Here is a 17,785-nt window from a genome sequence, read left to right as displayed (position 1 = left end):
TGTCCATAAAAAGCAGGACAAATCCAATCTGGCCAATCACCGTCCCATCAGTCTACTCTCAATCATCAGCAAAGTGATGGAAGGTGTCGTTGACAGTGCTATTAAGTGGCACTTACCAATAACCTGCTCACCGACGCTCAGTTTGGGTTCTGCCAGGACCACTCGGCTTCAGACCTCATTACAGCCTTGATCCAAACATGGACAAAAGAGCTGAATTCCAGAGGTGAAGTGAGAGTGACTGCCCTTGACATCAAGGCAGCATTTGACCAAGTGTGGCACAAAGGAAGATGGTAGTGGCTGTTGGAGGCCAATCATCTCAGCCCCAGGACATTGCTGCAGGAGTTCCTCAGGGCAGTGTCCTAGGCCCAACCATCTTCAGCTGCTTCATCAATGACCTTCCCTCCATCATAAGGTCAGAAATGGGGATGTTCGCTGATGATTGCACAGTGTTCAGTTCCATTCGCAACCCCTCAGATAATGAAGCAGTCCGTGCCCGCATGCAGCAAGTCCTGGACAACATCCAGGCTTGGGCTGATAAGTAACATTCGCGCCAGACAAGTACCAGGCAATGACCATCTCCAACAAGAGAGAGTCTGACCACCTCCCCTTGACATTCAACGGCATACCATCGCCGAAGCCCCCACCGTCAACATCCTGGGGGTCACCATTGACCAAAAACTTAACTGGACCAGCCACATAAATACTGTGGCTACAAAAGCAGGTCAGAGGCTGGGTATTCTGCAGCGAGTGATTCACCTCCTGACTCCTCAAAGCCTTTTCACCATCTACAAGGCACAAGTCAGGAGTGTGATCGAATACTCTCCACTTGCCTGGATGAGTGCAGCTCCAACAACACTCAAGAAGCTCGACACCATCCAGGACAAAGCAGCCCACTTGATTGGCACCCCATCCACCCTAAACATTCACTCCCTTCACCACCGGCGCACTGTGACTGCAGTGTGTACCATCCACAGGATGCACTGCAGCAACTCGCCAAGGCTTCTTCGACAGCACCTCCCAAACCCGCGACCTCTAATACCTAGAAGGACGAGGACGGCAGGCACATGGGAACAACACCACCTGCATGTTCCCCTCCAAGTCATACACCATCCCAACTTGGAAATATATCGTCGTTCCTTCATCGTCGCTGGGTCAAAATCCTGGAACTCCCTTCCTAACAGCATTGTGGGAGAACCTTCACCACACGGACTGCAGCGGTTCAAGAAAGCGGCTCACCACCACCTTCTCAAGGGCAATTAGGCATGGGCAATAAATGCTGGCGTCGCCAGCGACGCCCACATCCCATGAACGAATAAAAAAAAATGGCCTACTCCTGTTCCTATCGCAGCCCAAGCTGATCCTGTCTTCACCTGATGTCTGCACACCACACACACACTTTCCAGTAGCAGTCACTGAATGAGAATCAGGAACATTAATCCTGGCTGATTTTCTTTCTCCCTCCCGAACCGGGGGTGCTTAGGCAAATTATAGTACTTCTCCCATCAAACTGTCGAAAGAGGATTAATTTTGTGGCCTTCTTTGCTGATTTGTTAAGCACTTGAACACTCTGATCATGTTAGACCCTGCTGGGTTCTACTGCACATTTACGCTGATTCCTGTAGGAACTGACTCAACGTCAAAAGGACAAACACTCAGCTAAAACGTAGTTATTTTGATAATACAGTTGTTTTGCTTTATTTTAAGCAAACATACACTTTGGTCTAATTTCAAGTGCTGGTGCCTGGTTATAAATGTATTAAACAATTTAGTCCAGAACATGTCACATGCGACTTGCCTGCGGTGCACACTAAGTGCTTTGTGTCAACACAAAGGTGCCACATACAATAAAGTTCATCTACTGCCGAAAGCAAAACTCCAGTCAGACTAACTTCGGACGTTTCAAAATGAAAGTAACACATTTAACAAAATTAATTCCCACAGAACCTTTTAGAATGATCTCTCAGGCAGTTAATATATTACAAAAGACACAGGTTCTAAAATGAACATCTGATGGCAATTGAAACCAATTGGATTTTTTTTATATGGGTTCTAGACACTTAGTAAGTGGATTCAAAGTATGATCTCCTATAAGTTGTATAATATCATCCACCTTTAAAATTCATAGACAATTTTACTTAAGCTTTGCCTCCCAGAAAAGGAAAGAGCACCTACCCTCCATATGCTCCAAAAGTAAAGCTCCGTTTTCTTCTCTCCATGTTTTATCCACTGGAAAAGGTTACTTGGCTTTATTTTGGTGTTTTTTTGTAATGAAACGGCCAGGAAGGTTGAGAGTCCCTTGAGGATAGTAGTGAGTGAGGTTAGCCTACGCTGCCTGCTTCCTCAAGAACCAACTGTTGCCATTCAGGCAGAAAAGGAGAAGCTCAATGCTGCATTTCCTGTATCTCATAGCAACAACCACACTCCTGTCAGCCAGAACTTTTAGTGGAAACTAGTTTCATTCAGCATCATTCAATATTTTTTTAAAAACTCTCCCAACTCTGCTTGTCAATGTTATCTTCTGTTTTTATGTATACACATTTATGGTGCAAATTTTCTCCAGTTACAATTTATCTCAAACTCCATTTTGTTAAAAAAAAAAGCAATTTTGTTATTTATTTAATACCGGGGACAGTATGTCTTTTCATCATTTTGAGGAAAAATGTGCATGACAATTAGGCAATTAAATCACAGATAGTTGAAGATAGAGACAGCCTTGTTTCAACTACAAGAGGAATGATACACATGCTCTCACCAAGTCTTTCTCCTATATAGAAACATCTCATATAATTTTAACCTCATATTTTTAAAGTGTCAGATTAGACACTGTCTGCTTTGTTAGAAATGGAATGTACAGTAAATTCTGAATACCGTCCTTTGTCTAGTTACTGTGTGATTGTGTCACTGTGAATGCGTGTACAAATTAACTGTGCTAGGCACCGTTCAGTTTCGAATATCACAAAAACAAATGTCTGTGTTTTAAAGAGAAAATGCTCAAACGTATATTTTACTTATAGATGGTAAACATTTGGTTTCCTACCAAAGTCTGACTGTACACTGACGCTCTGTATTTTTTGAGCCATTTTACATACATTTTGTGCACATAATGCACATGTGCAGAACGGCTTCTTTTGTTGATGGGCATGATCCCCAGACACTTCATTTACATAAAAGACTGCTGCATAAAACAGATCAAACAGCTTCACAGACAAACGCAACTGACATCACTGCTGTGGGTACTCCAGTCCTGTGACTGATCCTAGTGCGGACTAAAGTGGATTTCATTTAAAAAAATTAATGTAATCAATTTGCTGTAAGTTACAAACATTTTTTTAAAAATTAGCAGACCTCCCATGACATTACTCATGGGGTCATGCCGTTATGAATGGTAGGGTTTGTCGAGTGTGGAAGTGGGTGAATGCTGTACTGCTCCACTACAATTTGGTAAAGAGTAGATAGAGACTATCTCAGCGAAGTAAATCTTTTTATAGTTGGTTCCTGGAAAATAATTAATGTTTCCTTATTCACTGCAGATGACTAAACAAATAAGTTTGTCTCCCTCACATACCACAGTCAAATAAACAAATCTCTGCATGTCATATGGGCATTAGATATTTAGCTTTGTTGTCTATCTGTTCAGAGATAAATGTAAGCAATCTTACAACACCAGGTTATAGTCCAACAGTTGGACTATAACGTGGTGTTGTAAGATTGCTTACATTTGTCCACCCCAGTCCATCACCGGCATCTCCACATCATGTTCAGAGATAGGTTTTATAGCAATGGCCAAGAAATATGTAAACTTAAAAAACATAACTAATTGGCAGCTTTTCTTCTTTTATCAAATATCTCTACAACAGTCTTTAGTGTTACAAAATTGTTCTGTTAAATTAGCATGTTTAATTTCAGGGATTTTATTCGGAACTTCCCTTCAAACTTGAATACTGCTACAGTCCTTCAGGAATTTATACTATTTATATTGTTCATTTTTTGCTGCTTGTTTTTGAGTTCCGACATAAACATAATTAAAAGAAATGGAACTATTTAGAATACATTACAAAATATAAAGATGAAATCTCGCTGAACTTTGTAGTGAAAAGCTTCATTTGTTACACTTGTAACAAACTTTATTTACTCATATATAGTAACCTGTGTTTACTTTTGGCAATGTTACCTTAGAAAAAGTTGAGGATTCATGTTTTCTCTTGTTTTGATACTGAATACAAAAAAGTCAAACTACAATTGCCTTCATTGCTCTTAAATTTCTTCCTCTGGGATTTTTCATCCTAAGTAATTTTTCCACTGATACACAAGAATGGAGGAGGAACAGTGTTTTATAAGGACAGGATTGTTATACTGGGTGATGTACTCTGTTTTATTCTCTTGTTAAAGTGGGGGTTGCATCCCTTTAAAACCACAAAGTCTGACTGTTGTTCAGTAAACTGAATAGAGTGAGGTCAATCTGAGCCAAAATTGCACTTCAGGGCTTTTTTTAAAAAAAGATTGTTTTTCATCTATAACAAAGTATGACTTCTGGAGTGTGACAACGAGCAAGTCCTAAAAGTACCATTTTTAATGTAATGCTACATGATCTCCTGTGGCATTGCACACAGTAGGTCAGACAATATGTTGTTTTGTCACAATAGGAAATGCAACACACAATGAATTACCACTCGAGCCAGAGAGGCTGATTTTAACTTGACCGACTAGTGCAAACGAGCCAATAATACAGTTAAAATGGCAATGCATTACTTACCGCCCTGTTTGCGCCGCCGTTGCAGCCGCCGCCATTTTGAAAGTGGCTGACCGCTGGCTGAAGTGCCTGACGTACGTAGGACCCTGACTGCCATTTTAGGAGAGAATTGATCAGAGTGTGCAATTTGCACTCTTCAATCAGTTTCACGGGCAATAGAGGAGAGGCCCTGTAAAGGAGTTTGAAACTATTTTTGTGGGGCCAAGAGGAAGAGGAGGAGTAGCTTTAATGTGGGCGAGTTGCACCCGGACACCCGTTTGGCCCGTTCAATGTAAATGAGGTAGGGGCCGCAAACACATGTAACAAGGTTCAATTTCTACCCCATAGTATCTGAAATGGTTTCAATGTTTTGAGTGATTTTATTGGATCGTTTTTTTAAAAAAAGTTGTTAGACTTTCTTCAATGTTTGTAGTTAAAATTCTGATATGAAATTGAAGCCAAACAGTTACAAGAAATTTGCATTAAAGAAAATGTGACACTGGAAGTGTGACAAAACCACACACTTGATGTACCATTTTCACAATATACTAGCTGAACCCCATGCCATTTCTAGCAGGGAGTTGGAGGTATTGCTCTTTTATATGGAGATAGACCCGCTGTGGTATTGCTTATGGTAAATGAGACAATGGGCTCGATTTTCAAATGGAAGTCCAGGTGCGTTGGGGGCAACGAATATCGGGAAAATCCAGTGTGGGAAAGGAAGCCGGCTCCAAACCGCCGGCTTCTGTGTTTCACACAGACGCATCTGTGCGCGCTACTGGAATCTGGAAGTCCCGTCTACATTTAAAGCTGGCGGGCTGATATTTAAAGCAGTCATTAAGGTTGTTAAAGTACTTAATTTTATGGTGATTGAGGCAGGGAAAGGATTTTAATTCTGCCTCAGTTGAAGGAGTCGTGTTTCAGCCGGCAGCCATTTGGACATTTAAATCCCTGTTTAACAGATGGGGATAAAAGGTAAGTTATTGCAGCAAGGCACTCCGTTCTCTCAGACGAACTTTTGGCTGGGAGATCTTTGTGTTCAGACTGAGAATTCTTGGTTTCCACTCAGAATTGTTCTGTTTCCACATATTTAACCAACTTTCCGGACCCCTTCAAACTGACACCATCAGGATGCGGGGGGGGGGGGGGGGCGCAATGGCTGAACTCACCACTACATCCGAGGACGAGCAACATCACCATCCTCGCCAGGCACGGCATGCACCTCCGCCACTTGGAGCTCCATAACATGGTGCTGAGCCACAGGATCACACACAAGAGCACAGAGAGCAACCCCTCAGATAATGAAGCAGTCCATGCCTGCATGCAGCAAGACCTGGACAACATCCAGGCTTGGGCTGACAAGTAACATTCGCGCCAGACAAGTGCCAGGCAATGACCATCTCCCCTTGACATTCAACGGCATTACCATCACCGAATCCCCCACTATCAACATCCTGGGGGGTCACCATTGACCAGAAACTTAACTGGACCAGCCACATAAATACTGTGGCTACAAGAGCAGGTCAGAGGCTGGGTATTCTGTGACGAGTGACTCACCTCCTGACTCCCCAAAGCCTTTCCACCATCTACAAGACACAAGTCAGGAGTGTGATGGAATACTTTCCACTTGCCTGGATGAGTGCAGCTCCAACAACACTCAAGAAGCTCAATACCATCCAAGACAAAGCAGCCCGCTTGATTGGCACCCCATCCACCACCCTAAACATTCATTCCCTTCACCACCGGCGCACCGTGGCTGCAGTGTGTACCATCCACAGGATGCACTGCAGCAACTCATCAAGGCTGCTTCGACAGCACCTCCCAAACCCACGACCTCTACCACCTAGAAGGAAAAGGTCAGCAGGCACATGGGAACAACACCACCTTCACCACATGGACTGCAGCGATTCAAGAAGGCAAATTACCACCACCTTCTCAAGGGCAATTAGGGATGGGCAATAAATGCTGGCCTTGTCTGTGATGCCCACATACCATGAACTAATAAAAAAAAAGAGGGAGCGACATTCCAGGAGGGACTACCCTCGCCAGATGGTCTACAGGCCGAGGCTAAGCTCCCTGGACCTCTCTGAGGAGCAGTGCATATGGATGCTGAGAGTGAGTCGCCAGGTGGTCGCAGACACCTGCAGCCTCCTTCATGCCGAGCTGCTCCCGGCTGAGCTGCATCTCATTACCCGCCGCTGTTAAAGTAACCACTGCCCTCAACATCTTTGACTCTGGATCATTCCACGGTGCCAGCGGTGACATGGCCAGGGTCTCTCAGTTGTCTGCACACAAGTGCTTAAGGCAGGTCACCGACGGGTTGATTGCAGGGCCTCGCAATACGTCAACTTCCCCATGGATGACCTCAGCCAGACGGTGAGGGCAGTGGGATTCCACTCTGTGGTTGGCTTCCCACGGGTACAGGGTGCAACCGATTGCACGCATATAGCAATCCGAGCACCTCCACATGAGCCAGGACTGTTCATGAACAGAAAGGGGTATCACTCCATCAAGAGCAATCCAGCTAGTTCCACTCCCCACCCTATCCCCATAGCCCTGCAATTTTTTTCTTTTCAAGTACTTATCCAGTCCCCTTTTGAAAGCCATGATTGAATCTGCCTCCACCACCCCCTCAGGCAGTGCATTCCAGATCCCAACCACTCGCTGTGTTTAAAAAAAAGTTTTTCCTCATGTCACCTTTGGTTCTTTTGCCAATCATCATAAATCTATGTCCTCTGGTTCTTGACCCTTCTGCCAATGGGAACAGTTTCTCTCTATCTACTCTGTCGAGACCCTTCATGATTTTGAATACCTCTATCAAATCTCCTCTCAACCTTCTCTGTTCTAAGGAGAACAACCCCAGCTTCTCCAGTCTATCCATGTAACTAAAGTCTCTCATCCCTGGAATCAATCTAGTAAATCTCTTCTGCACCCCCTCTAAGGCCTTCACATCTTTCCTAAAGTGCGGTGCCCAGAATTGGACACAATCAGGAAAATCATATCAGGAAAAATCTCAAAGAATGCTGACTGTTTGGAATAATTTGCCAGGCTGGGCAGTGGAGACAAGTACATTGGGGTTTTTCAAAATACACTTGGATGCTGTAAAGGGGAGTGTTGAGATATGTAGAGAACAGCTTCATTCGGCTTTTTTTCATCCCTGACCTTTCTTTTGTTTTAATGTTTTCCTGGTCAACTTTCTGCCCCTGCTCTCTATTCAAAAAGCGCAGATTCCTTGTTGGGATAGAGCTCCACAAGCAACAGTCATTAGCGTCTTACCTAACTGGCAATTGTTCACGTATGAGCCTTGGCAGTGGTTATTCAACTGTGGAGGCATCCTGGCTGAGCCTGATCCTATTGTCATCTGACAGCCACACACACATATAAACACTTCCAGCTGGGGCCACTACATACCAACATGTACCTTGGGCAATTTTTCCCTCCCTAACCCAGGGCAATAAGACTATTATTGCCCCAGTTGAGATCAGCTAACTCCATACAGGCAAGGGAAACATCCTGGGACTTTTCTGGTAAGTATGGCTTGGCTACTCACTGGATAATCTTGCTGAGTAACCAGCTTATGTTCTTGATTTTCACGCCCAAGTCTTGTCTTGGAACTGGAGATGTTTTTATTTAGTTTTAAGGACTGAGACTATTGATCAATGGTCCTCGCAGTCTGTGCAATCTGAAGCTGAATCTCTGGTGGGGGAGGTTAGATTTGAACTTGGAGCGGGTTTTCAGCAGGAAAGCGCTCCGGCGAGTTAAAATCCCGCCCACCAGCGGCACGAGGTCTTTGGTGATTTTAACCGCTGGGCCTCATTTAAATGCCGCCGATCCGTTTCCCATCCGGAATGGGCAAGAGGAGGACACAGAGCGGCTACCGGTTGCTGTAGGATCGGGCGGCCCTTGGCCGCCTGCCGGCTGGATGGGTAGTGGCGGTGAGGGAGTTTTGGGAGGGTCTCATGAGAGGGAAGGGGTTTGGAGTCTGAGGCAGGGGAGGCCACGGCTTTCCTTGTGGGGCTCATTGGAGCTTTCCTGGCCCTGTAAAGGAAAGTTTCTAACTTAACGTTTTGGGCCTCCGACTCGGGTTACTAACTCTGGTTGGACATATTCCTGGGGGTTTCACCACATGACCTCCTCCCGCCAACCATCCCGCCCAGTTAAACAGCCATTTCCCCCATCTCCAATATGTTTAAAACTAATAAATGAAAGTCTTCCATGAAATTGAAAAAAAATCATCATTTTTTTAATGCCCACTATGATTTATCTCCCGGGTTGCTGGCAGCAGTGATTATTCTTCAATTCCTGGAGACCCCAGGGCAATCCTGGAGGGTTGGAGACCCTACTTCCTATCCTTTCTGACAGCTGCTGACCTGCTTTCATCTGGCGGGAATGCAGGAGCGTCTTTCCCTCTCAGACCTTGGTTAAAATGCAAATGGAGTCCCATTGATGTAATAGGACCCCGATTTGCATAAATTCATGAGGCCCTGTCTGATTTAGGCAGGCACCTCAGCCGCCTGCAAAAACCCTGCAGCTTAAGATCACAGGCGCCAGGAAAGGGGCTAGTTCTGAACGAGTAACCAACCTGCGGGGTTTTAAGCACCCACCTCCCCAGTTTTCGCCGGCCGGGTAGGGTTAAAATCGATACCTCCGTCTTATCCACACAGTCTCAGAGCAACAGTAATACATGAACCAGAATTCAAGGCACTTATTCTGGGAGTCACAAAGCTGGTCATTTAACAAAAGCAATAAAACTATCGTAGCATTTAACACTGGCCATTTAAAGATCCTGCTTACTGCTTTGATTCTATACAGCTGTAGTGTTACTGCTGTAAACTGTTATGTTCTGCATTTTGTGCTAGTGTTAGTATGCTTGCAGCCTGTCAGATAGTAAAAGTTGGTTTCATTTCTGAACACAAACCAATCGCAAATTTGAGGAAGGTTTTTTTTAAATCCAAGTTCATAATGAAACACAGAACCAAAAAAAATACGTTAACACTCACTGGTAGGTCAAAACCCATCTGAGGATGAGATGATTTCATTTAATTTAATCTCCAAACTACTGGTAGCTCCAAGAGGTTCCAATAGCTCTAATCCAGCCAAACTTTTATCTTAAAGTTTTCAGTTCATATACATGGCGTTGAAACGATTGTGATTTCTTTTGGTAATAAAGATCATCAAATGTCAAGAGTAACTTTATTGTTGAACTTGACACAAATAAAACAAACACTTCACGTGCCATTATAAATAAAAATTGAACATTTTAAACTGTTTACTAGTTTAAAGTCTCAACTGTGCCCACCTCTATTTTTCCACACCTGTTCTCTAAGCTTCCTCGTCTCATTTCACTTTTAATTTTTATTTTAAGTTTGACTTCGTTTTCTAACCTATTCTGGCATTTTGTATTACATCTTCGAACAAAATGACTTCAAACACTTAACTTTCCTGTTTTCTTCTGCATCCTGAGTCAGAGTATCGATTCTGAAGGTGCAACTTACACTGAAAAGATTCACAGTGAAAAGGGAAAGTGCAGTAAATACATCAGGCCCGTTGGTATCTGAAAAGAGAACAGATAAGGTAGGGGTGGAATTTCTGCAGGGGTTCTCTCAATCTCCCACCACAGCTTCAGGGAGAGGTCGGAGGAAATCCCAGAGTGACGGTGTAAACGGCTGTTTCTGCCGATCTTCCACCAAAGTTACGGCAGGAGATCAGGACAGCCCCAACGGCAATTCTACCCCGTAACGTTTCAGGTGGAGACTTGGGCCGGGACGATCGACTTGGGCCCAAAACAGGCGTAAAAATCGATGGAGCGAAGACTCCACGTGGGGGTCAGTGCCGGCCTGAGGCCCGAGCCAAATTCAGGATGAGGTATCATCAGTTTGCTCGGATCTGAACAAGATAACTCAACCATAGCTCTCCATAATACATAATTCCTGTTTGGGTTATTATCAAAATGGCAGTCAGTTACCACAGCCATCAAAATTGCTGTACATCAGTGTAGAAATGCATAGAGTAACTGGCCTATGTGTTGCAGTTTTGAGAGTGCTATCACTGAGCCATGGCTAAAACCAGGTAGGCTAAGCTCCTACAACAGTCAGTAACAGTCTGCTTCCAGAATTCAGCTTTAGAACTACATGGAAGCAATAGAAAAGTTCACATCATATTGCTGCAGTGCACACAACCACATTACAGCTTTTATGAAGAGCTCTTCACTTTTTAATAAACTTTTAAAAAATTCCACTGCCTATGTGGTCAGTGATTCAATAGTATTGCAGCATCAATTGTATCATTGTGCTTCTGTGTTCAGAAGTCTGGTAAAATGGTCTGCTCTACTAGGCACACCATTTGCCTTTACAGTTTTTTCAAACCTTCCTTTGTGATTCTTCCCTTGCTTCTGATGGTGCTGCCACACATAAAATTCCACAGGTACCTTTATCCAAGTGTCTGCTCTTCACGTGAGTCTAGACGGTGAGTATTGGCAGGCTGTTCAGTCGTGCAGAGCATCACGGTCTAGCCCATGGAATCATTGGAACAGGAGTAGCCCCTCGAGCCTATTTTGCCATTCAATCAGATCATGGCTGATCTGTACCTCAACCCCATTTATCCACCTTTGTTGTGTATCTAATGATACCCTTACCTAACAAAAATCTATCAATCTTATTCTTGAAAATTTCAATTGACCCAACATCCACAGCCTTTTGGGAGAGTGAGTTCCAGATTTCCACAACCCTTTGTGTCCTCAATCCAGTCCACACCTGACATTTACATATTATATCAGGCTGATTTAGCTCAGGGGCACTGAGCTTAACTTTAATGTGCCTGCTAACTCTCCGTAATCGAGATCAACTAATTCTGCACAGAACAGGATCTTCCTGATCTTTGTGGCTTAGTACAAAACTCAATAGTGCATTTGCTAACTAAGCCATCAGGGTTAACAAGGGAGGCTAATACTTTAAAGTTTAATCTTTGTTTTCTCACAGATTTCATTGATCCTTCAAGCAACCCTTTCAAAAAGGGTTTCCCATAATTGAACACAGAAGTTTTTTCTAAGCTGTGTTATTTCCTAGATCTGAGGGTTTCAAAAATGTTTGACAGCAAAAAAAGAGCTATTTTGTAAAACATTTTCTCTTTGCCAATTTTATGATGTAGCAAACACTTCCTTATGTGTAATCATTGAGATCACAGCATGAATTGTGAATCCTGTTTAATTGAACTTATGGTAACTTATGAAAAGATACTTCAGTAAATTTTCTGAGCGCTTCCAAACGTCACCACATAAGAACACTCTCTCTTCTGAATAAATTCTTTAATACAGTATTTTAACCACGTTTAGTTAAAAAAGGTAAACTGTGTTTTTCAGACATTGTCTACACAAGAAAAAATTGTAAACATCCATCATTATATCAGCTTTCTGTTCTTATTTGTGGCTGTCCCAATGGGTTTAACAATCAGGACTCTGGAGTGTATCACTGGTCTCTGAGGAGACAGTTTCCCGTCTTCTGGTTGAGCTGTCGTGTAAAATTCCACAAAGGAAATGAAAATCGGGAGAGATGTACAACGGGTGGTTGATCCGATATCACCCATTTTACACTATCGCCCAAAAGTCAAAATGACTCCCATTGTGTCTGCTTCCAGGGTAGCGGGCATCGATTTTCATTATTTCATATGGCCTCAGGCCATCTGCACATGAATTGAATGATGACCTTTCTGTTCAGGAACACCATGGGGTTGGTAATAACTTATGTGCCATCTATGATACCCTGAACTTTACAAAAGCCTGCCATCCAGTAAAAGTTTCATACATTTTCCTGCGGCTGGTGACTTTCCACGGGGAAAGTGATGAAAGCCTCCCCCCCCCGGCAAACAATATTTCTGCCACCTGCTCGATATCTCCCTGCACAGCAAACTGATTTATTTGGCAATCATCATCCAATGTGGCTTAAAATGATCTCGTGGCATCAAAGTTCAAATCTCTTGGTGCCTTCACAGTCCACTGACAGAACTGTCCCTACAGTAGATGTTATCTTGAGGTCTAGCTTGAGAAGATGGCATAACTCAGTGAAAGGCTGCTTCATGAAGGCTAGAAGGTGAGGGCAAATCTCCTCTGACACACCCAGGTAGTTTTGCCTTGACTTATAGAATCAGCTTCTGAGGCAAGGGTGAGTTGGACCAGTACGCCCCTGGTGTAATCACACCTGCCTCTGGTCCTTCCTCAGAAACTCTTCTTCCTCCTCCTCCAAATCTCTCACTGCAAGAGAAATAGCCAGAGAAATATCCAGCCACAGAATTTTGGTTGCTGCAACCAAAATTGTGGTTCCCAGTAAAACGGCGATGGGAAAGTGATGAAAAAATAAATAAAAAATGCAAACCTGAAGAGCTAAACAAAAGGAAACAAATGCTACCGTAAAAATGAAGCAAAAGGAATCCAAAAGGCATTGAGGCTAAAAGTTCACCTACAACAGGAAACGCACACCTTTAAGGACCCAATTTTCAAATGACATAACATGCCTTCCCAGCAGCAACTATTTCATATGACCTTCCAAAGCTGCGGGCACATTCCCAGCAAAATAATCAAGAAATCATGACTGACAACAATTATCATTCATTTGCATAGATGCTTAATGAGGCTCTTGCATGTTTTTCTCTGAGTGCACTTAGCCTACTTTAAATCCCCATTGGAAAATTGTGCTGTTTAGAAATAGGCCTAGAAATAGCTTACAGCCTGCTTTGCCTGATCCCCTTGTGCCCAATCCATGGCAGCCCAACAGATCGGGAAATCTGCTCTAATATGTTCATCTGCAGCCTTCCTCCTGTTGATCTATGAGCCTCGGTAATTGTGGCACTATGACTAATTCTTAGAGTGGCAGGAGCTGCCATATGAATTTATAGAGATAGGTGAAAGGAAATACGTTTTTGATTTCCCCTTTATGTTTTGATTTTATTGTGGAAAAATGAACTAGTAAGATGCAAAAAAGACATTTTCATTGAATAAGTGAATTATAAACCATGCCTAGATGTCAACAATAAATGAATGTTTACAGTTTGGATTAGCAATGGGAAACAGACTGTGATTTATAACAAGTTGTTGTTGCTCTAATCTGTAGGGTTTAACCTGAGTGCTGGACGCAATTAGAGTACAATGACCAGGGCAGGGTATACATGGAATACGTCGCTGGGTAGGATTGACAATGATAACCACTCAGTTTCCAGCTCAGGTCATCACAGTAAATTGCTGCTGATAAACCAGATTTGGTCAACATCATGGATTTAATGTGAACTGATATATGTAATCACAAAATCTCAAGGTAAATTCAAACAAGCTTTTTGGCACTCCCCCTCTACCTGGAACTCTGCTATATGAATTGACCGCTCTTTGTGTGAAGAATTTCCTCAATATCTGTCCTGAATTCACCCTCACCAATTTGAACCTATTCCCCGCTGACTTATTGCCTTTGTCACCAAGGAGCACAAGGTCCCTCCCCCATTGCTCTTGCTTAAGGCTAAAGAATCCCAGCTTCTACAGGCTTCCATCACAGCTGAATATTAAGAATAAAGGTAACAACTTTTTTTTAAAATTTGGTTTGAATGCAAAAAAGACATGTATTTACGTAGCATCGTATTACTTCTCTCAGAAACATCTCAACGCATTTCACACGATGTACTTGATACACCATGCCTTCTTCCTACATCTTTCACTGTCAAATCAAAACTCATAACATTGCCTCATACGACAATTCGTTCTTTGCCAGATCCTCAAAACTGCAGCTCCTTATCTCCTTCAGCCTCTATTCCTTCCTACTATCTAACAGTCTTTTAAAACCCAAGCGTGTTGGCCCTAATCAGCACTTCATAATTCACCTTCCTTCTCTCCTTTCTTGGTGGTGTCCTGAACCCTAGGCCTTGACCCTTCACCTGGGGTTCTCAATGTACAATAATGAAAAACAGAAAGTTACTGAAGTGCACATCTACCAGCCAGTGTTCCAATCAACAGAGCTGAATATGCGAGTGACTGACATTGATTACTGACATTCAATAACTTCCATGTGCGTGCATTACGAACAAAACAAAGGAATAACGTACAGGGTGGATAAAGGGGAACCAGTGGATGTAGTGTACCTAGACTTCCAGAAGGCATTCGACAAGGTGCCACATAAAAGATTATTGCTCAAGATAAAGAATCACTGGATTGGGGGTAATATTCTGGCATGGGTGGAGGATTGGTTATCTAACAGGAAGCAGAGAGTTGGGATAAATGGTTCATTCTCGGACTGGCAACCAGTGGACAGTGGTGTTCCGCAGGGGTTGGTGCTGGGTCCCCAACTCTTTACAATCTATATTAACGATTTGGAGGAGGGGACCGAGTGTAACGTATCAAAGTTTGCAGATGATACAAAGATGGGAGGGAAAGTGGAGAGTGAGGAGGACATAAAAAACCTGCAGGGGGATATAGACAGGCTGGGTGAGTGGGCGGAGATTTGGCAGATGCAATACAATATTGGAAAATGTGAGGTTATGCACTTTGGCAGGAAAAATCAGAGAGCAAGTTATTATCTTAATGGCGAGAAACTGGAAAGTACTGCAGTACAAAGGGACCTGGGGATCCTAGTGCAAGAAAATCAAAAAGTTAGTATGCAGGTGCGGCAGGTGATCAAGAAGGCCAACGGAATGTTGGCTTTTATTGCTAGGGGGATAGAATATAAAAACAGGGAGGTATTGCTGCAGTTATATAAGGTATTGGTGAGACCGCACCTGGAATACTGCATACAGTTTTGGTCTCCATACTTAAGAAAAGACATACTTGCTCTCGAGGCAGTACAAAGAAGGTTCACTCGGTTAATCCAGGGGATGAGGGGGCGGACATATGAGGAGAGTTTGAGTAGATTGGGACTCTACTCATTGGAGTTCAGAAGAATGAGAGGCGATCTTATTGAAACATATAAGATTGTGAAGGGGCTTGATCGGGTGGATGCGGTAAGGATGTTCCCAAGGATGGGTGAAACTAGAACTAGGGGGCATAATCTTAGAATAAGGGGCTGCTCTTTCAAAACTGAGATGAGGAGAAACTTCTTCACTCAGAGGGTAGTAGGTCTGTGGAATTTGCTGCCCCAGGAAGCTGTGGAAGCTACATCATTAAATAAATTTAAAACAGAAATCGACAGTTTCCTAGAAGTAAAGGGAATTAGGGGATACGGGGAGCGGGCAGGAAATTGGACATGAATTTAGATTTGAGGTTAGGATCAGATCAGCCATGATCTTATTGAATGGCGGAGCAGGCTCGAGGGGCCGATTGGCCTACTCCTGCTCCTATTTCTTATGTTCTTATGTTCTTATGAATAACATATACATTATCCCTTTATCTCATATTTTAGGAATATGGCTTAGCAATTATTGATTGCATTATTCTCAAACTCAGGCTGGGAAAACAAGGCAAATACAAGAATTGCAAAGGCAACCATCTGTAATGACAATGAACAATGGCTATGTGCTGGCATTCAATTCAATACTGAAAGAACAATTTATTTTTCTTCAAGAATACTTACTTTTAATAGCTTTCCTCCTTCCTCCAGAAAATTAATTCCTTCAATAAGAACAGACTATACATGGAAAGATTCAAGGCTTCCTGCCTGGAACACACTGCAGGACGACAGTTTTAGCTCTGATTGATTTAACTTTTTCAGGGCTGATTAGAGGCACACGTGGTACAAAGTGGATCTTAAAATATTAAGATTCTGAAGAAATTGTTATTGGGGTCGTGCATTTAGTAATGATTCTGAACCTCAATACAGATCAATGGGATGGTTTCCCGATGTCTGATAGAATGAGTTTCAATAATGTCTATCCATTCCGCAGCTTGACATCAATTAGGGGAAGGCTTCAAAAGAGTCAGATTATGTCACAAAAACCTAAGTGAATTTCCCTTACATAGCTTTAATTGTTAACATATTAGTGAAGTTTATAGAGAGCCAGAAAATGATGCACTGTATCTCAGAGTAAGAAAGAAAAAAGAGAAGAACTTACACTTATGTAGCACCTTTCACGACTTCAGGACATCCCAAAGCGCTTTACAGTCAATTAAGTATTTTTTGAAATGTAGTCAATGTTGTAATGTAGGAAATGGCCAATTTGTGCACAGCAAGCTCCCACAAACAGCACTGTGATAAAGACCAGATGATCTGCTTTAGTGATGTTGGTTGAGGGATAAATATTGGCCAGGACACCGGAGCGAACTCCTCGGCTCTCCTTCGAAATAGTGCCATGGGATCTTTTACGTCCACCTGAGAGGGCAGACGGGACCTTGGTTTAACGCCTCATCCAAAAGACAGCACTTCCAACAGTGCAGCATTCCCTCAGTACTGCATTGGAGTGTCAGCCTAGATTTTGTGCTCAAGTCTCTAGAGTGGGACTTAAATCCACAACCATCTGATTCAGAGGTGAATCAGGTACCGACTGAGCCACAGCACAGACTCAATGCTCGATTTATACTAAGATAGCTTGAGCAGCATTGGGGTTGCTATAGTTTGCCTCAGCAAACTCCCTGGGCTAGAAAAGGCTAAAAACAATTAAAGAGGGATTTCAATTCTGATCACCAACGAGGAATTCCTGCTGGAACATTTGCTTGTGTGGATGTTGTGTAAGGATAATCATTATGAGGGAATCAATGGACACTGGAGAGGTACAGTAGACTGGAAACAAGCTAAGGTGGTGCCCATGTTAAAAAAAAGAGTGACAAGACTGACACAGATCCAGCAGTCTTACTTCAATCCCATGCTTGAAGATTATCTGCACAACAATAACTTAGTAAACAGCAGTCAACCTGGCTTCAGAAGAGGAAGATCCTATCTGATCAACGTCCATGACTTTTGAGGACATGACAACCCAAGGGGACTGCAGTAAACCTCATCATATTATACACCTAGACTTCCAAAGGGTATTTGATCAAGTTCCACAAGAAAGGCTACAAGTTAAGCTTAAATGTTTGGAGTTTCAGGGTAAAATTTGGGAATGGATAAGAAATTGGCTAAAGGTTAGTAAACAATGGGTGCTTGTTAGAGCATTATG

General features: G+C 42.9%; 1 protein-coding gene across 12 annotated transcripts in view; it reads right to left on the bottom strand.

The window, feature by feature from the left end:
- rap1gapa (RAP1 GTPase activating protein a) overlaps positions 1–17,785 on the bottom strand; it is a 477,305-nt gene that overhangs the window by 341,961 nt on the left and 117,559 nt on the right. For 2 of the 12 annotated variants that reach the window (XM_067970450.1, XM_067970451.1), the window contains exon 1: positions 2,173–2,253. The exons of 4 other annotated variants lie outside the window; for them this stretch is intronic. In XM_067970450.1, the coding sequence (XP_067826551.1) occupies positions 2,173–2,216 (44 nt within the window). In that variant the 5' untranslated portion in view covers positions 2,217–2,253. Of the gene's footprint in view, positions 1–2,172; positions 2,269–17,785 lie in introns of those variants that run through there. 6 more of the 12 variants (XM_067970452.1, XM_067970456.1, XM_067970466.1 and 3 more) reach the window with 5 other exon arrangements.

The sequence above is a fragment of the Heptranchias perlo genome, chromosome 32, assembly GCF_035084215.1.
Source record: "Heptranchias perlo isolate sHepPer1 chromosome 32, sHepPer1.hap1, whole genome shotgun sequence".
Classification (NCBI taxonomy): Eukaryota; Metazoa; Chordata; class Chondrichthyes; order Hexanchiformes; family Hexanchidae; genus Heptranchias; species Heptranchias perlo.
The sequence above is the reverse complement of the archived record's forward strand: the minus strand, read 5'-3'. Positions and strand labels throughout refer to the sequence as shown.